The sequence below is a fragment of the Ornithorhynchus anatinus genome, chromosome 8, assembly GCF_004115215.2.
Source record: "Ornithorhynchus anatinus isolate Pmale09 chromosome 8, mOrnAna1.pri.v4, whole genome shotgun sequence".
NCBI lineage: Eukaryota > Metazoa > Chordata > Mammalia > Monotremata > Ornithorhynchidae > Ornithorhynchus > Ornithorhynchus anatinus.
In genome coordinates, this window is record NC_041735.1 from 69,612,308 (window position 1) to 69,632,339 (window position 20,032).

General features: G+C 54.4%; 1 protein-coding gene across 1 annotated transcript in view; it reads right to left on the reverse strand.

Annotated features, from left to right (window-relative positions):
* The window catches only part of COL1A2 (collagen type I alpha 2 chain), a 48,008-nt gene that overhangs the window by 2,516 nt on the left and 25,460 nt on the right, over positions 1-20,032 (reverse strand). The window contains exons 30-50 of the mRNA XM_029070540.2: positions 18,272-18,316; positions 17,612-17,710; positions 16,522-16,629; positions 15,671-15,724; positions 14,433-14,486; positions 12,179-12,232; positions 12,018-12,071; positions 11,813-11,920; positions 10,787-10,840; positions 10,327-10,380; positions 10,017-10,178; positions 8,782-8,889; positions 8,019-8,126; positions 7,810-7,863; positions 7,593-7,700; positions 7,222-7,275; positions 6,054-6,161; positions 5,109-5,162; positions 4,798-4,905; positions 1,977-2,235; positions 336-526 (exon numbers count right to left, since the gene is read on the reverse strand). Of these exons, the coding sequence (XP_028926373.1) occupies positions 336-526; positions 1,977-2,235; positions 4,798-4,905; positions 5,109-5,162; positions 6,054-6,161; positions 7,222-7,275; positions 7,593-7,700; positions 7,810-7,863; positions 8,019-8,126; positions 8,782-8,889; positions 10,017-10,178; positions 10,327-10,380; positions 10,787-10,840; positions 11,813-11,920; positions 12,018-12,071; positions 12,179-12,232; positions 14,433-14,486; positions 15,671-15,724; positions 16,522-16,629; positions 17,612-17,710; positions 18,272-18,316 (1,998 nt within the window). The remainder of the gene's footprint in view (positions 1-335; positions 527-1,976; positions 2,236-4,797; positions 4,906-5,108; positions 5,163-6,053; positions 6,162-7,221; positions 7,276-7,592; positions 7,701-7,809; positions 7,864-8,018; positions 8,127-8,781; positions 8,890-10,016; positions 10,179-10,326; positions 10,381-10,786; positions 10,841-11,812; positions 11,921-12,017; positions 12,072-12,178; positions 12,233-14,432; positions 14,487-15,670; positions 15,725-16,521; positions 16,630-17,611; positions 17,711-18,271; positions 18,317-20,032) is intronic.

Here is a 20,032-nt window from a genome sequence, read left to right on the forward strand (position 1 = left end):
CAAACACTGTTCCGAGCGCTGGCATAGAAACAAGCTAATCAGGTTGGACGCAGTCCCTGTCTCACATGGGGTTCACAGTCTTAATCCCCATTTTATAGATGAGGGAGGTGAGGCACAGACTAGTTAAGTGACTTGCTCAAGGTCACACAGCAGATAAGAGGCGGGGCCAGAATTAGAACCCAGGTCCTTCTGACTCCCAGGCCCATGTTCTATTCACTTGGCTTCCCCCCCGCTTCATGCTGCCCTTTCCTCTTCCCCACCAATAGGTGAGAATCTCTCCATCAACCCGTGTGGGGAAGAGCCACTTTTCCCCACCCTTGGGCCATCGCAGTCACCTGGGTGCCACCATTGAGGGTCTCCCCGAACCACACATGCTTCTTCTCCTTGGGGTTCTTGCTGCGGTACCAGTTCTTGGCCGGGATGCTCTCGGGACGGGCGTGGATGCACGTCTCACCCGTTGAGAAGTCACAGTAGACCTTGATGGCGTCCATGGTACAACCTTGGTTCGGGTCGATCCAGTAGAAACCTGTTGGGCAAACCACATCTAGTCAGCTTTCAGGCTTAGACTCTAAGCCCCTTGTGGACAGGGCGTGGGACTTATTAATAATAATAATAACAATGTTGGTATTTGTTAAGCGCTTACTATGTGCAGAGCACTGTTCTAAGCGCTGGGGTAGACACAGGGGAATCAGGTTGCCCCACGTGGGACTCACAGTCTTAATCCCCATTTTTCAGATGAGGTACCTGAGGCACAGAGAAGTTAAGTGACTTGCCCACAGTCACACAGCTGACAAGTGGCCGAGCCGGGATTCGAACCCATGACCTCTGACTACAAAGCCCGGGCTCTTTCCACTGAACCACGCTTTGGCTGTGCTCTCCCAACTGCTTAGCGCAGTGCTTCACCCTCAGAAGGTGCTTCGTAAGTATTCTTGATTGATTGTTTCAGTGGGGACTGTTGTATATTCAATTTTCTACTCAGCTATTTCATTCCAATATAATCTTGCTACCCCTATTATATCCTTTTCTTCTTCCTGCTTCCACTATTTGTAAGTAGTTGGTTTCTGTCTGTCTGTCTCTCCCAGTGAATTGTAAATTCCTTGTGGGCAGGGATTGGGTGTTTTGCTTTCCCAAGCTCTGCAGTCAATAGGAGCTCCATAAATTTATTGAGTTTATTGAGTGACTGATTGAACCTCCCTCAGACCAGATCAAGCACTCTATGAGACTTGTAATAAAAATAATAATAATAATAGTGGTATTTGTTAAGCACTTACTATGCGCCAGGCACTGTATTAAGCACTGGGATTGATATGAGTAAATTGGGTTGGACACAGTCCTTGTCCTACTTGGGGTTCACAATCTTAATGCCCATTTTACACATGAGGTAACTAAGGCAGAGGGAATAATAATAATAATGGCATTTGTTAAGCGCTTACTATGTGCAAAGCACTGTTCTAAGCACTGGGGAGGATACAAGGTGATCGGGTTGTCCCACGTGGGGCTCACAGTCTTCATCCCAGTTGTACAGATGGGGTACCGGAGGCACAGAGAAGTTAAGTGACTTGCCCAAAGTCACACAGCTGACAAGTGGCTGAGCCGGGATTTGAACCCATGACCTCCGACTCCCAAGCCTGGTCGCTTTCCACGGAGCCACGCTGCTTCTCAGCAGTGAAGTGACTTGCCCAAGGTCACACAGCAGACAAGTGGCGAAGCTGAGATAAGAACGTAGGTCCTTCAGACCCCCAGGCCCGTGCTCTATCCACTAGGCCACGCTGCTTCTCAAACTAACGAGGAAATATGGACACTTGGAGAGGAACCTGGTTTGGGCCTGTGGGGTGTCAGAAGGTCTGACGGATGAATGAGGAGCCCAGGCTCATCCAATCTGCCCATCAACAACCCCACCACCAACCCTAGTCTCCGACGTCCAGGGGATGGAGAGTCCACTGGGGAGGGGCCAGGCCTCGTGGGACCGGACCTACCGCTGGTCCATTCGGGGTGACTGAGTCTCAGGTCGCGGCAAGTACGGGCAGGGTTCTTCCGGGAGCCCTCGGGGATGAGGAGGGTCTCGATCTGGTTGTTGAGAGTCTTCAGAGTCGCGTCCACCTCGTAGTCCTTGGGGCGCAGGGCGACTGGGGTGCGTGGCTGGTCGGCCCGGTAGAAGTCACCTTCGTAGCCAAAGTCGTAGCCGCCGCCGCTGGGGCCGGGGGGTCCGGGCAGACCGGGAGAGCCGGGAGGACCCTGACCGGGACAGGTGGGGAATCAGCGTGGGAGTCCAGGGCTCGAAACGGTGTTCGGAGGGGTTTCCGGCCACCGCGGGGTCTGCAGGGATGACCCGGGCAAGCCCGCGTAGCCCTAACCCTCGTCCGGTGTCACAAGCATGCAATCGCTCCCTGCACCTGGTCCCGTGCACGGGCCAGACGGACGATGCCCGAGAGAGGAAAAGGGAAATGGAAAGTTGTTTTCCACAGCAACACCAGGGAGAAGTGAGAGAGGCAACAGCGACAAACCAAAAAAAAAAAATCTTTAGAGTATAAGCTCCTTGAAGGCAGGGTTCACATCCTGTGCTCCTATTGGACTCCCCCATCCCTCTGTAAAGCACTCTGCCCCCAGTAGGTACCCAGTACAGGACACTGTCCTCATTAGGTGCCTAGAACACAGCCCTGCACACACGGGGCCCCCAGGATGGCACTTTGCTCACAGTAAGCACCCAATAAATATCACTGACTATTCAGTAAATGGCTGGATCTCACAGGAGATAGGGAGAAAGCAGACAGGAGTCATGGACATAGCTACACAGATGTCACACAGAACACTCTCCCTTCCCCTGAAGGAAGCACAGGAAGACAGAGAAAAGTAGAGAGAGATGACGAGACAGAGGCAGAGAGTCACAAAAGTGGAGACACAAGGACCAAGAGGCAGCGGACCAGAAGGGCACAGGCAGAGATATCCGAAGAATAAGATGTCCCGAAGAGACGGAGATACCCAGGAGCGAGGCAGGCTGGAAGGCAGGATCTGAGCCATAAAGGAAGGCCAAGATGGAGTCTCAGAGAGAGACAGAGCAAATGACAAAGGGGCAGAGACCCAGAGAGGCAGATGTAAGGAAAAGAGAAAGGGTAGAATAACTTTCTCGGGAATGTCCTAGTTACAGCCCAGAGAATTACAGAGGCCCTCTGTGACAGACGAGAACCTCCAGTGGTTGCCCATCTACCTCTGCATTAAACAGAAACCCCTTACCATCCAATTAAAAACTTTCTACCACCTTGCCCCCTCCTACCTCCCCTCGCTACTCTCCTACTCCAACCCAGACCGCAAGCTTCGCTCCTCTAATGCCAACCTACTCACTGTACTTCGATTTCATCTATCTCACCACCTACCTCTCACCCACATCCTGCCTCTGGCCAGGAACGCCCTCCCTCCTCATATCAGACAATTATTGTCCTAGTCTTTAAAGCCTTATTGAATTCACATCTCTTCCAAGAAACCTTCCCTAACTAAGCCATCTTTTCCTTTTCTTCTACTCCCTTCTGCGTCACCCTGACTAACTCCCTTTATTCATCCCCCCACCACTCCCAGCCCCACAGCACTTATGTATATCTCCATAAATAATGTATTTATTTATGTTAATGTCTGTATCCCCTTCTAGACTGTAAGCTCGTGGGCAGAGAATGTGTCTATCATATTGCTATCGCGTACGCTCCCAAGTGTTTAGTACAGTGTTCTGCACAGAGTAAGCACTAAATAGATAAAATTGATTGGTTGATTGACAGACAGGCTTTTACCAGCCCGGCTACAAAGCTTTCAAAGCCTCTCCCTCCGCCGTTAAAACCCCTTGAGGTCAGGGAATGTGCACTCTACACTATAAGCTCCTCTTCTAGTCTGTAAATTCCTGGAGGGCAGGAACCAGTCTACAAAATCTGTTCTATTGTACTTTCCCAATCGCTTAGTACAGTGCTTTGCACACAGTAAGCTCTCATTAAATACCATATTGATTTGCTTCTGGTGCACTCTCCCAAGCACCCAGTTCAGTGCTGAGCACTAAGTAGATGTTTGATCAATACCAGCGATTAATTAACCCATTTATAAATGATGGATCGAGGCCCAGCCTTTCCAGCCAGACCCCTGCAAATAAACAGGGTGTCCATCCTCCAGAGAATGTAGGGACGGTGCCTTTGAAAGAGACAAGAAAGGGGGATGACCCAGCCCAATCCCCTCTAGACTGTGAGCTTTTTGTGGGTAGGTAATGTGTCCATTTATTGTTGTATTGTACTCTCCCAAGAAGTTAGTACAATGCTCTGCACACGGTAAAGGCTCAAAAAATATGAATGAATGAATGAATGAATGAATGAATGAATTCCCCAAGGAGCAATCTGACTGGGAGCGGATGGGTCTTAGGGAGAAGATGATAATAATTTGTTAAGCACTTACTACGTGCAAAGCACAGTTCTAAGTGCTGGGGTAGATACAAGGTAATCAGGGTGTCCAACACTGGGCTCACAGACTTCATCCCCATTTTACAGATGAGGGAAGTGAGGCCCAGAGAAGTTAAGTGACTTGCCCAAAGTCACACAGCTAACAAGTGGCAGAAGCGGGATTAGAACCCACGACCTCTGACTCCCAAGCCCTGGCTCTTTCCACTAAGCCAAGCCGCTCTTCAAGACCTGTGGTGGGGAGAGTCACGCCCCTAGCCACAGAAGTTTCCCCATTTGGCTTCAGCCATTCCCGTCCCCCAGGGCAGGTGACCAGATCGGGAGGACGTGACCAGACCGGGAGGACGGTCCCCGGCCGAGGGTCGGTACTCACAGCGGGGCCCTGGTTGCCCTGGGAACCGCGGACACCAGCAGGTCCGATAGCGCCGGGCTGTCCTGAGCGTCCGTCTTTGCCGGGAGGACCAGAGGGACCAGCGGGACCCTAGACGGGGACAAGTAGAGGATGGTGTTTCAGGGGTTTTCCCAGACCCAGGGAAGACAGGAACCAGAGATGTCTGTTTATTATTATATTGTACTTTCCTCAAGCGCTAAGTACAGTGCTCTGCACACAGTAAGCGCTCAATAAATACGATTGATTGAAGGAATGAATGAAGGATGGGGGGCGGGGGCGCAGCCGCCACTTACCCTGGGACCAGAGGGGCCAGTGGACCCGGCAGCTCCTTGTTCTCCGTGTTGGCCCTGGCAGGAGGAAGGAAGACCAAACACAGTGGTGAGGGGACGGGGCGGAGGACGCTCCCGGACGGGGTGGGGTCAGCTGCCTGACCAGCCAAGCCCCCTCACCATCATCCCCGCCACCCCCAGTTGTGGCTAATTTGGGACTGCCGACTCGGATGGCAGTCTCCACCCGGGCACGTCGGCCACTCTCTGAACTCGGTCTGATAAACAACCCTGGATTATGAGAGGAGGGTCTTCCGTGGCTGCTCCCATCCCCCAAATCTGCCAGACCGTAGCCCGCTCCATCTTCAATGTCTTCTACAAGCCCACCATCTCCAGGAAGCCTTCCCCGATTGACCCCCCAGTGCCCTGCTCACACCACCTTAACAGCCGCTCTTAGCACTGCTGCATCTTATCCCTCTGGTCCTTGCAATTTCCTCATGCAGTTATGTAGCTGGAGATGTCATCTTGACCCATCTGTGCTCTTTCCTCCTGCTCCTTGTGTCTGCCAATCATTTTTGGTCTGTCTGTCTCTCCCATGTTGGACTGGGAGCACCGTGAGAGCAGGGATTATGGGTCTTGCTTCCGTAGTACTCTCCAAGCACTTAGTACAGAGCTTGGTACTCAATAGGTGCTCAGTAAATACCACTCATTTGATCGGTCGATTGACTGTACCCACCTCAGTGTCCCCACAAGGGAAAAAGCTCTCCCCAAGGTTATTTTGTCTGGGGGGTGGGAGGCCCAGGGAAAGGTACTGATCCTGGAAGACCGAGGAATTGCCCAGAAGGATAATGTTATGGGGCCAACTGGCTCGTGCAGGAACATCCCCCGGGAGATTTTCCCAGCAATGCCGGCAGTTCACGTGGTTGGGGCAGTAGCTCTGATGATTCTGAATAAGGTTAATATGATACTTACAGCAATACCAGGTAGACCTTGCAGCCCGTTGTGTCCCTTGAAGCCATTCATGCCTCTGTGTCCTTTATCACCAGTCTCTCCCTTCTCACCTCGGGGTCCTTGTGGGCCCTAGTAAAGACCAGGTGAGGAAAACCATAAGCCCTCTCGCTTTCTTTCTCTCTCCCTCCATCTCTCCCCGCTCCTCTCTTTTCCCCACTTCTCTTTCTCTCTCCCTTTCCTCTACCCTCGCTAAACCTCTTCCTTTCTCCCCACTTTTCTCCCCCAGCACTTCATCCTTATCTCTCTCCCACCTCTTTCTTCCAACCTGTTTCCCCTCCTCTCTCCCCTGCCCTCTCCCCCACGGCACCGTCAAAGGGGGAGGGAGCCCTTGTAAAAATAGCAAAGGATTGGGAGTCAGGAGACCCAGACTGAGCCCCCCTTTCCCTCTGCTCCCCCCCCACCCTCTGCTCTTTCCCTTCCCCTCCCCTCAGCACTGTGCTCATTTGTATATATTATTTATTACCCTATTTATTTTGTTAATGAGGTGTATATCTCCTTGATTCTATTTATCTTGATGATGTTGTCTTATTTTGTTCTGTTCTGTTTTGCTTTGCTGTCTGTCTCCCCAGTTTAGACTGTGATCCCATCACTGGGGAGGGATTGTCTCTGTTGCTGAATTGTCCATTTCAAGTGCTTAGTACAGTGTTCTGCACATAGTAAGCGCTCAATAAATACTAGTGAATGAATGAGATTCAATCTCTTGTCCCAGTTCTGTTGTGCGACTTTGGCCAAGTCCCTTACCCTCTCCAGGCCTCAGTTTTCCCATCGGCAAAATGGAGAGAAGATATCTGTTCTCCCTCCTTTTTAAACAGTGAGCCCCTGCGAGACTGTATCTATCAAATTATCTTGCAATTGCTCCAGAGTTCAGCATAGGGCTTGGCACATAGTAAGAACTGAGTCAATTCCATCATCGTTATTATTATTGTCATTCTGGGGGGAGTTGTCAAAAGTGACCAGATTCAGCCCTCAAGGACGTGCCCTCACGGTGGAGGTGGATCAGGCCTCCGGCCCACCTCTGCTTCAGCAGTTCCAGCCCCGAAGGGGCAGATTCTCATCTGGACTCTGTCCGAACAGACCATCCCACCCCCGAGACACCAGCTCAAAGAGAAGCCACAAAAAATGTACGTACGGCGAGACCTCGAGGACCAGCGGGGCCGAGTGAGCCAACGGGACCGACGGGGCCCTGGGGATGGGGAAAACACACACAAAGGGACACTGTGGTTAGGAAAGACCACCCCAGGAATGGGGCAGACCTGCAATGGGACCCCGGGAGTTGGAAAAGACTCAATAATGGACCCTAGGAACGGGGAAAATGTACAACATGACCCTGGGAAAGAGGAAGATGCATAATAAGACCCCAGGGATTGGGAAAGACACACAACAGGAACCCAGGAGACCCTCTTGTTCTTCCCCAGAACACAGCCTGTCTCCGTGGAGACCCAGGTGGTCCCCCACCTCTCAGGCCCCGGGGAAGGAGTGCGAGGTGTGGGTGACACTTACAGGTTCACCACGGTTTCCAGTCTTGCCAGCGGGACCCACTGTGCCGTGGGCGCCGGGAGCTCCAGCGTTGCCGACGGATCCGGGGTTTCCAGGGTAGCCACGTTCGCCCTAAGGGACACAGGAGGTGGGGGGGGATGCGTCACAACTACATTGCCTCCTGAGCCCCCAGGAGCCCCCACCTATGGCTCCAAACCCACTCCCCTAGAGGAGCGCCAACCTTGTGTCCTGGGAGACCATCGCGTCCAGGGGGACCGTCGTTGCCGGGGTTGCCCTGAAAACACATAGCTCAAAATCAGGTTCGGCCAAATGCCACGCATGAGCTGCCCACTCCTCAAATCCTCCCTGTCCTTCTCCCCCCTTCCCCACTCCTCACCCATCACCCCACCGCTTCCCTCCACTCCCGCGGGCAGCAGAGAAGCCACTTACATCTCTTCCAGCTTCACCAGGAGCTCCATTCACACCAGGATTACCCACATTTCCAGGGGGACCACGGGCACCAGAGGGGCCAGAGAGACCGAGGGGACCAGGTTCACCCTGAAGAGGGAAAAAGTCAATCAAGTTGAGCCTCCAGGGATATCTAGCTTCTTTTCTATTGTACTACCGGGAATACCCAACTCCCCCTCTGAGAGCCTCCTGGCTCCCCTGTGTTTCCATGGGATATCCAGCCTCCCCTTAGCCCCCATGATAACCAGTCCCCCCAACAGCTACAGCCTCCTGGGATACCCATCCCCCCTCCCACAGCCCCCCGATACATCCAGCCTCCCCCAAATCTCCCTGGAATACTGTACGTCAATTTGTGTACCCCATTTACTTCATTTTTCCATCCATTTGCCATTGCCAAGTATACCTATGTTTATCCTCTTGCTCCCAATATAAGTATACAATTCTTGTCTCTAGTTTCCTCCTTTCGATTATAAGCAAGGGCAAAGACTGTGTCCTTTGCTCTTACAGTAGGCTCTCAAGCATCTACTATAGCACCAATTGTCCATTCCAAGCGCTTAGTACAGTGCTCTGCACATAGTAAGCGCTCAATAAATACTATTGAATGAATAGCACTCAGCACACAGCAGGCAGCCAGGACAGGGCTCTCCACGACCCACTTGCAATACCTGGACTGAGTTCCAAGCCACGGCGAGACAGCCCAGCCAGTGCAACACCGGCTTTCACTTCTTCCAGCAAGAATACTCACCAAACCTCCAGACACACCAGGAAGACCACGTTCGCCACGAGAACCGGGCAGCCCAAGGATACCGGGAGAGCCCAGGAGACCCTGGGGACCTGGGGTTCCGGGAGGTCCCTGGAGAAGGAAAACAGCAAAGCCGATTGGAGGAGGGGAGTGTGGAGACAGAACAAAGTTCGGAGAGAAGGGGCCAGACGGGGCTGGGGCTAGGGGAAGGGGCCCCAGCTGTTCCATTTGAACTTTCTCTTTTTCACCTCCATCACAACACTTCCTAGCGACAGCACGGCAGACCTTTTTAGGGGGGCGGGGCCGGGAGTTGGGAAAGCCAAATTCTAGTCCTAGCTCTGCCACTGGTCTGTTGCGTGGCCCTGGACAAGACCCTCGTCCTCTCTGGGCCTCAGTGTCCTCCGTAAAATGACCCCCATTGCTAACTATCTCCTAAGCACAGTATAAAGACCAAAATGAGATCAAGGGTGGGAAGTGTCTTGGGACAACATGATCGGGGCCGGGATGACCATCTAGCGCCAGTTCTGGAAGGCTGGATTAGGTACCGGGTTAGGCCAAATCCTGCAATCTCAAAAGAGCATTTGGGTGTCCTCAACTCGAGTCATCCTACCTTGTCCTGATGCCCCACCTGCAACCCCTGCTGTCCATGTTCATGCTGAGAGCTTGGGCATCCCCACTGGGGCTGCAGCATGCTCAGTTCATGCTTGAACTAGGGCCCAAAGCATTCCAGGACTTGTAGTCCTGACAACTCTGCTGTAATGCATTGATATCTGTAATTTATTTATATCTGTAAGTTATTTAATATTAATATACTGTAATTTACTCACTTATATTAATGTCCGTCTCCCCCTCTAGACTGTAAATTCGTTGTGGGCAGGGAATGTGTCTGCTTATCTCTGTATTGTACTCGCCCAAGAGCTTAAAATAGTGCTCCGCACACAGTAAGCACTCAATAAATATGACTGAATGAATTCTGCAAGATTTGAACCCTCCCCAAACCCTGGACTCATGGAGGGCAAACAGGAAGAGGAAACCACCCAAGGGTGGCCGGGGGGTGGTTTCCGACTCAAGAACTCTGCTCAGGGGCTGGAGTGGTGCAGTGAGCACCCCTGGGGCCTGCACTCTGAGTGCCGGAGTGAAAATCTCGTGTCTGTGGGGACTGGGAGAATGGGATTGGGGCGGTTCTGGGGTTGAGGGGACACAGGTGACGAACTCGCAGTCCAGACTCGGCGACTCACAGCAGTTCCGGGCTCTCCAGATGGGCCTTTCTCCCCGGTGAAGCCAGGGGGGCCGACAGCACCTAGTTCTCCTGTGCGTCCGACTGGTCCTTGGTCACCACGGGGTCCTCGGGGACCTTCTTTGCCTGAGGCTCCGGGGGGGCCGGAGGGGCCGGTGATACCCTGGAAGCAGAGGCCTCAGTCCCAAGCCGCTCCCCACCCCTCGACCCCTCGCTGCCCTTTTCCCTCCCCACCCAAGCCCGCACGATCCAGGGAGGTCTTGGTCGGACCCAATCCGGTCAGTCCCAGCGTGTTCCCAAGAGCCACTTACAGAGGGGCCGGCGGGGCCAGTGCGTCCAGCAGCTCCAGGGAAGCCTGTCATGCCCTAAACCCGGAACAGATGACAGACGGGTCAGAAGGTGGGTATCCCCCGGCCCCGGGACCACAGTAAGGCCTCCTTCCATCCTCACCCTTGCCCCTGCACCACTAAGTGCTGTTCCAGGAGACCAAAGGCCCTGACACAACACCAAATGGGGGACCTCAAATCCCACCGGGAGGATAGAGAGAGAGAGAGAGAGAGAGAGAGAAACCCCATCCCACCATCCCTTGAAATGATTGATAAGCCAGGCCTATCCCCAGCAAAGTGGATAATGGCCCTTTCCCAAACTGGGTGACCCCCGGCTGGTTGCTTATTACGACTGTCAATAAGGGCGTTAAAGGGAAGAAGGCCGCTGAGCAGCAGAGCCCGTCTGCCTGTCCGCCCACCGTCCCGGGTGACGTCTGGGACTTACCGGGGGACCGCCATCACCACGTCCTCCAGTGGGACCGGGAAGACCATTGGGACCCTGTGGGGGCAAAAGGAGAAACGGTCAGAGAGGACTTCATCTTTGCCTAATGTGCGCTCAGCAGCTTGTGTCTGCACTTCTGCTGCATGTTACCAAATGCCCAATACAGCTCTCTGAGCAAGGCAGGTGCTCGGGACAGTGTTCCGACCACAGCAGGTGACCAGTACAGTTCTCCACATGCAATAAGCATCCAGTACAGTGCTCTACATCGTAGACAACCGGTACACATCCGAAGATGTCAAGGCAGGAGGGGACAGCCCAATGGTGAAACCCATCTTTCCTTCCTTTGGACTGGTAGATATGGCTGACTGTCCGGTTGAGCTGTTCTTAATCCTGCAGGCATGAGAGCACTTGGCATCGGCTACCCGGGCACTCTGGGTCAACCCGGGTCAGGATGAGGGATATGTCATTCCCCCCGACCCCACCTCCCACCATTCTATTTCATCCAGGCTGCATGGCTGACCCAGAGGACTGGAAAGCAGGGACCCAGGTTCAAGTCCCTCCCATCTCCTCCAGAGGCCTGCTCATATTATTATTATGGTATTTGATAAGCACTTACTATGTACCAAGCACTGTTCTAAGCACTGGGGTTGATACAAGTTAATCAGGCTGGACACAGTCCCTGTCCCACAAGGGGCTAACACTCTAAATCCCCATTGTACAGATGAGGTAACTGAGGCCTAGAGAAGATAAGTAACTTGCCCGAGGTCACACAGCTGACACGTGGCAGAGCTGGGATTAGAACCCAGGTCCTTCTGATTCCCAGGCCCGGGTTTTATCCACTAAGCCACACTGCTTCTCACGTGCTCTGTGACCTCTGGGAAGCCACTTCACCTCCCCGGGCCTCAGTCTCATACTCTGAGCAATGGGACCATGGTAATGTCATGAGGAGTAGGGAAAGCCCCGGACAGGAAAGCGCCTGGGGCCCCCGAGTGCGTGAGGGGTGTGGGAGGGTCCGAGAGCCACACTCACAGCTGGGCCAGCGGAGCCGACGGCGCCCACGGGGCCTGTGGGACCATTCTCCCCCTTGGGGCCTTTGGTGCCTCTCTCGCCCTTTGCTCCAGCCTGGCCAGCAGCTCCCTGTGGGACAGAAACGGGAAGGTCAGCAGTGCCCCGGTGAGGTCAACGGCACCTCGTCCCAACATCCCCACCCCCCCGGCCATCCCCCGATACTCACGGGAGGACCAGCAAATCCGTTGGGGCCAGCAGGGCCCACTTCACCACGTTCACCCTGTGGAAGGGGGACAGAACCGGTCACGGGTCAGGAGTCGAGGGGAACGGGGGCGGGGGGGTGGGAACACTCGAGCATGGGGACCGAGCTGGGGACGGGACACTCACAGGGCTTCCACGAGGACCGGCGGGACCGGCGGGACCAGCAGCTCCGGCTTCACCCTGAAACGGACATCGGGGAAGAGGCGGTCAAGGCAGAGAACAGGGTCACCGGGGCCGACTGCCCTAGAGCGTGCGGCCCTGTCAGCATCGGACGGACTACCCGCGACCACCCGACGCCATCGATCATTTGATTTTTATATCAAGGGTGTTGGATGGTCCATCCCTGGTCACTGGAAGAGAGGCAGGGATGGAGAGGGGAGAGTCAAGGGTGGTTGGACAGTCCATCCTGGTTCACTGGGGGAGAGTCAGGGGTGTCGGGGGTCCAGGAGGACAGCCAGCACACAGTTTCCTCAAGTACCCTGGGCTGGATGGCTCCTGGTTTGACCCAAGCTGGTATCACTCAGTATTCAGAGAAACAGCGTGACTCAGTGGAAAGAGCCCGGGCTTGGGAGTCAGAGGTCATGGGTTCGAATGCCGGCTCTGCCGCTTGTCAGCTGTGTGACTCTGGGCAATCACTTCACTTCTCTGGGCCTCAGTTACCTCATCCGGAAAATGGGGATGAAAACTGTCACCCTCACGTGGGACAACCGGATTACCCTGTATCTCCCTCAGTGCTTAGAACAGTGGTCTGCACATAGTAAGTGCTTAACAAATACCAACATTAATATTATTATTATTCCATTCAGAGAAAACATTTACCAGCTCTCGTACTGAGCACAAATATTTCCTCGGTAAACTGTCCTGTGGGGATGGAGAAGGGAAGGGACATAAACTAGCTCAGGGATCAAGGAGAGACCCTAGAATCCCCAGAACAGACTGTGAGCTCGGCACTGGGCAGGGATTGTCTCTATCTGTTGCCGAATTGTCCATTTCAAGCGCTTAGTACAGTGCTCTGCACATAGTAAGCGCTCAATAAATATTATTGAATGAATGAACTCCCAGAATGGACCCAAATCCCAGAACAGAGTGAAGTCACTCCATGTTTCCCAGGATCCAGGTCTTCCAACAGCCCCTCTGGGGCCCTCTTAGAGTCCCTGGTTGTGGGGACGGGGAGAAGCATATCCCACATGTCCCCAACTGGGGCACAGGAGAGACTTCAGAATCATCGGAACTACTTATTGACTCTCACTTTCTCCAAAGGCAGAAACATTCCCCGGAATGGGAATGCCTCACCCACAGGCTAGGAACAGTCATGCCTGCATACACACTCACAGGTCTGGCACGCTGCGGTCCATATGGCTCAGGCCCCCTACAGCTCAGCATCCCAATTTTTCCAATCCCCCTTTTCCTCTTCCTATTGGCAAATCATTTTCTATTTTCATGATTCTACTTATTTGCTATTGTTTTCATGAGATGTTCTTCCCCTGGATTCTATTTACTGCCATTGTTCTCGTCCGTCCATCTCCCCCGATTAGACCGTAAGCCCATCAAAGGGCAGGGACTGTCTCTATCTGTTACTGATTTGTACATTCCAAGTGCTTAGAACAGTGCTCTGCACATAGTAAGCGCTCAATAAATACTATTGAATGAATGAAGTCATTTGAAATCTGTCTTGGCTGCTTGATAGTCAGCTCCTTGAGGAGCTGCCCTCACTAGGCATCCAGTAACACCCAGTTCAGCACTCTCACTGTAGGCATCCATTACAGCATTCGGCACATCATAGGCACCCAGTTCAGCACTCTGCATGGAGTAGGAACCCAGTACAGTGCTCTGCACACAATAGGCACCGATAATACTACTACTACTACTACTAATAATAATGGTATTTGTTAGGCACTTACTATGTGCCAGACACTCTATTAAGCACTGGGATGGATACAAGCAAATCAGGATGGACACAGTCCCTGTACCACGTCACAGTCTCAATCCCCATTTTACAGATGGGATAACTGAGGCACAGAGAAGTGAAGTGACTTGTCCAAGGTCACACAGCAGACAAATGGCATCACAGGGATTAGAACTCATGACCTTCTGACTCCCAGGCCCGTGCTCTAACCACCATAACATGCCGCACCTAGTATAGCGCTGTGCATATAATAGGCGCCAGGTACAGAGCTATGCACATAACAGGTGCTCAGAACAGTGCTCTGCACACAGTGGGTGACCAGCACAGCTCAGTGAATTCCACAAATTGATTTCAAGAAAAAGAGCAGCTGAGATCCAAAGGTCCATTCCCAGCCCCAGCTGGACAGCATATGAAAAGGTGGGGGGGGGGGGGGGGGGTTACCCCAAGCTCCCGCTTTGGGTATGGTTCACTTACCCTATCTCCAGTGGCTCCAGAAGGCCCGGGGGAACCGACAGCACCGGGAGCTCCCTGCACACCAAGAGAGAAGCGGGTTATACAAAGCACACAGGGTGGAAAAACCAGACGCTTGAGAGATACGGTGAAGCAAGACCTCAGGTGATGGGGAAAACCAGGGGTTGAGGAGGGGAGGTGGGGTGGGGGGGCGGTGGTTAAAAGCGGGGCAGCCGTCTTAGAACAGAGGCTTCAGGGAAGTGATGATGCCAGGAGGAAGGAAAGAAAACAGCAGCTGGCACCGTTGGGGGCAAATGCCACAAGGCAGCAGGGCTGGCCTGTGCATCCCAAGGGGTGGGCGAGGTGCTCGTCACCCATCAGTCACCCCTAGGTCCGGTCAGCCCCCATAACCCCCAGCCTTTCAGCTTCCCCCAGCTCCCTCCCAGGGCTCACACATCTCCTTTCCGCGTGGGGGCGGAGGGCAGCTCACGGGGGGGCTTTCTGGGCACGTGCCCCCTCATGGGGTGAGCTTGCTCCTGCTGCAGGCCTAGTTTTCTAGGCAGGAAAGGGAACTGTCAGCAGCCAGGTGGCTCACTACCCCATGGGGCTGGGCATGTTAGTGCTGAAACAAGGAATGTGTCTGCTTATTGTTATATCGTACTCTCCCAAGAGCTTATTACAGTGCTCTGCACAAGGTAAGTGCTCAATAAATAGGACTGAATGAAGGAGTGGATGAGTGAACCCCACTGAAGCCAGCTAATCTCTCTGGGCACAGACCCCCATCTGACAGAGAGACTCTGGCTAATGGGAGCCATCTCTGCACTATTGGGACAGAGGGGTTCTCCAGCTGGATGGAGAGGGTCTCTGTTCAACCACGTCCCCCCGCATTTGGCCACAGGGCTCCAATCAGGGCCCTCACCTGGCCACAGGAGGCTACCTCGATGGAAGGAGCCAATAAGGGCTCCTGTCTGACCACAGGGTTTCAATTGAGGCTCCCATCTGGCCATGAGGGGACCCATCCGGGCCTCCTCCTAACTGGAGGGGTCCAATTTCCATCGAGTTTGTGGAGGGGGGGGTGGGAGGCCCTCAAGGATGCCCAGGGGCAGGTGGCCCAAGAGGCCGGATGGGGACTCTGGAAAACACAGGGTCCCCAAGTGGCCCCCGGGTCAGAGCTCGAGTCTTCTCCGGGACCGCACTTGCACGACAAGGCCGTCACAGGCAGGTGCGTCCCTGGGCCGGGGGAAGGAAGTCCACGTACTCACCCGTGCTCCATCGCGACCTGGGTTTCCAAATTCACCACGCAGGCCAGGTTCTCCCTGCAAGAGAAAGCCCGGGAGTCAGGGGGATAGGGTTCGAATTCCACCTGTCTGCAGGGTCACCTCAGCAAGTCGCCTGAACTCTCTGGGCCTCAGCCTCCTCCTCCATAAAATGAGGAGAATAACACCTGCCTGTCTCCGCCTCGAGGAACCTCGGGAGGGTAGACGGAGAGGACGGCTGTGAGAGGCTTTGGGAAATGTACGTTTCACACATATTCGAGCTCTTAGCAAACGGTAGTGTGAAGGGATCATCCAATCTGCCTTTCCTTTATGTACGGAGAATGAACCTGCCACCCCTAAAGCAGGGGGAAATGGATTTCGTGGCAGAAGGGAAGCTCTGCACTGGGCTCCTTCCATCCCCAGATCTGTGCAGCAGGGGAGGGAGGAAGAACCTCAGGATGCAGTGGAAGGGGGAGAATGATCCCTGGGATGCAGCAGGGGGAGGGAGGGAGAACCCGGAAGGCAGTGGGGGAAGGAGGAGGGACCCCAGGAGGAAATGGAGGAGGGAAGAGGATCCCCAGGATGCAGTGGTGGGGTAGAGGATGATTCTTGAGATGCCGGGGGGGGGGGGGGGGAGGGAGGATGATTCCCGGGATAGAATGGGAGAAGGAGGGTGACCCCTGAGATGCAGTGGAAGAAAGATGACCCCCCAAAATGCAGTGGGGGAGGGAGGGATGGGAGAAGGATGGTGACCCCTGAGATGCAGTAGGAGAAGGATGATGCCCGAAATGCAGTGAGGGAGGGAGGGCGATCCCCCACGATGAGGTGGGGGAAGGAGGTTGATCTTCGGGGCATACCTTTTCTCCTTTGCCACCAGGGACACCAACTGCTCCTCGTTCTCCAGGGATTCCTCCGGAGCCAGCGGGGCCAGCATTGCCAGGGGCACCAGCGACGCCAGGTTCTCCCTGAAGAGGACAGAAACCTTGGCAGTCAGGAGCCTGAGGGGACACCATTGGCTCCAGGGATACAGCAGGCAGTGGGGGTAAGGGAGAGCAGGGAGATTCAGGGAAGAGAAAAGGCCTGGGATGCAGGGAAAGGATTCGCTTCAGGTAGTGGGGAAGGGACCGTTCAGGGAGGGAAGCAGCATGGCTTAGTGGATAGAGCATGGGCTTGGGAGTCAGAGGGACCTGGATTCTAATCCTGACTCTGCCACCTCTCTGTTGTGTGACCTTGGGTGAGCCACTTCACTTCTCTGGGCCTCAGTTACCTCATCTTTAAGTTGGGGATAAAGCGTGTGAGCCCCATGTGGGACAGGGAGTGTGTCCAGCCTGATTAACTTGTATCTACCCCAGTGCTAGAACAGTGCTTGGCACATAGTAAGGGCTTAACAAGTACATAATTATTGTTATTAATTATTATTATTATTAGAAAGGGCACTGTATCATTGTATCTGGTGGGGGGCGGGGAGTTGGGGGAGTGCCAGGGGAGCAAGTGAGATGGGGCTCGGGGGAGGGGAGGGCTGAGCAGAGCTAGAAGAGGATCTGTCCAACTTGCTTGGAAGCTCTCAGGTCTGGTTAGAGACTGGGGGTGAGTGAGGCTGGCGATCTGGCTCAGAGACCTCTGAGGAGATAATGCCTTTACCCCCAAAGTTGAAAACCGGGGCCTTTGGCCCCATCATCCCCTCAGCTGGCTACCCAGTGTCACAGACCCCCTGGCCCGCATGGAGCTGGTACTTCTGGGACGTTGTAGGGAAGACCGAGACGCACTAGAGGGGTTTGCTTTCAAGACTCCAGTTGAGTCCCTAGGTCCCAGGGTCTCTGGTTTCCCATAGCTTCCAGGACCCGCAGCTGCTGGAGAATCCATTAGGCAGCCCCCCTCCCCATGCCACCCCACGCGAGGGTCCCTGCACCCACTCAGGGTGACGCCAGGTAGGGGAAGGGTCGGTACCTTGTTGCCATCAGGGCCAGGAGGGCCAGAGGGACCACGGTTCCCCAGGGGACCAGTGGGGCCAGCGGCGCCGCTCTCTCCGGGGGGTCCTCGTTCTCCCTGCAAAAGAAGGCTCGGTCAGGGCGCCCACCCCAGGGACCCCCTCGCCCCATTCTGCAGCCTCCCCCTGCCCCCCCAGGCCCTTCCCCAGTCGGCTGGGGAGCAGGAGGATGAGGCGAGACCCAGGTCAGCCACAGGGAGCTGAGTTCAGGATCTGGAGCATGGCCAGAGGTCACTGAGGGTCCATGTTTGGGCTGATCCGGGCTAAGATGCTCCTCTTCCCCTTTCTCCTCCCTACTTCCTCCTCTTACTCCCCTCACCCCTCCTTTCCCTCCCTACCTCCCCTCTTCTTCACCCTCCTTCCCCCACTCTTTCTCTTCTCCACTCATCTTCTCTCTTCTCTTCCCCTTCCCGGTCTCCCTCCCTCATCCCTGTCTTGCTCCTTCCCCACCTTCTCTATTCCCTCCACATCTCCACCCTCTCCCTGGGGAGGGAAGGGGCCTGAGTCCTGGAACTCCAGGATCATGTGGTGACCCCAGGCCGACCCCAGGCTCCGGCTGAAAACTCAGGCCCAGATGGTGGTGAGGGGGTTGGCAGGAAGGCTCCGGGAGGAAAACTTACTCTGGGGCCAGCGGGTCCGGGAAGTCCAAATTCACCGGGGAGACCCTGGAGAAAGAGAAAGGGAGAGAGCAGGAATAAGAATAATGATAATAATAATAATAATTGCGGCATTTGTTAAGCACTTATGTGCCAAGCACTGTACTAAGCACTGGGGTAGATACAAGCTAATCAAGTGCCACGTGGGACTCACGGTTTAAGTACGAAGGAGAACGGGTATTGCAGATGAAGGAACTGAGGTTCACAGAAATTAAGTAACTTGCCCAAGATCACACAGCAGGTAAATGGCGGAACCGATATTGGAAACCAGGTTCCCTGTGCTTTTTTCCAATAGGCAACTCTACTTCCCAGGAAAGAAGGTGAGAGAGGCAGCGTGTCCTAGTGGATAGAGCACGGGCCTGGGAGTCAGAAGGATTTGTGTTCCAATCCCAGTTCCACCACTTGTCAGCTGTGTGACCTTGGGCAAGTCACATGACTTCTCCGGACTTCAGTTCCGTCTCCTGAAAACCAAGGATTAAAACTGTGAGCCCCATGTGGGACAGGGACAGTGACCAACCTGATAAGCTTGTATCTAGCCCAGCGCTTAGTAGAGTGCCTGGCACATAGAAAGCACTTAACAAATACCATTTTTTAAAAAGTGGCACAGACAGTCTTGCTGCTGCTGAGAATCAACCTCCCAGCCTGCAGGCCTGCACATTCATCAACAGCGAAAGCCCAGGTCGGCCCTGGGTAGGGTCGGGCACCACCTGGGCACCACCACCATTCCCTTGTGGAATCTCAGCAGAAACACCCTCCACACCCCCCATGCAACACCAATCTCCCCTCTCCCAAATAGGGTCCCCAGCTGGCAGCCCGTATGGCAGGGCTGCCCCTCCCTTGCCCGCCAGACAAGAACAAGGCTGCCGGTGGGTGAGACTGGCACCGTAAGCCGGCAAGGAAGACAAGGCAAAGGAGTTATACCAGGTACCACAACAGGGGGATTCCCTTATGTCAGCGAGCCCTGGAGTCTGAGACCCCAGCCGGACACAGTTGTTCTCAGTCATCCCGCCATTGCTCGAGGACGGGCATGTATCACTTGGATATTTTCAACGGCTGGAAAAATGTAGCTGGATGAACACTTTCCAGCAAATAGTGCAATTGCTTGGAATTCAAAAGGGAAGGTTGGTGGAGGTGGGGGACAAGGGAGGTAGGGAGGGATGGACCTGTTTGAAGGGTGGGGGTGGAGAAGGAGGCATTGGTGGTGTGGAAACAGAGAGATGGAGACGTTGGTGATGGGGGGATGGAGATGGAGGGGGCGGAGTTGGAGGTGACAGAGACAGAGGGGGCTGGAGACAGGGGTGTCGGTGATGGAGACAGACGTGGGATAGACATAGGAATCGCTGATACAGGTAGGATGGAGATGCAGGTGTCAGAGACGGAAGTGACAGCGATGGAGCGGGCTGGAGACAGAGGTGTTGGTGATGGTGAAGAGGGAACGGAGAAGGAGGTGGGATGGACACAGGTGTCGGTGATGGAAGAGGGATGGAGATAGAGGTGTCAGAAATGGAGGGGGCTAGAGACAGAGGTGTTGGTGGTGGAGGGGGGTTGGACACGAAGGCATTGGTGTTGCCGGGGGATCTTGCTGGGGCCTGCCCTGGCCTGGCCTACAAAGCGAGAGGAAGCTGAAGGACTTGGCCTCATCCCATCCCTTGGCTACCGGCTGGACCGTCCTGTCCACCAGTGGCGGGGGGCGGGGCCTCCACCTGGGGCACCTCTCAGTCCACT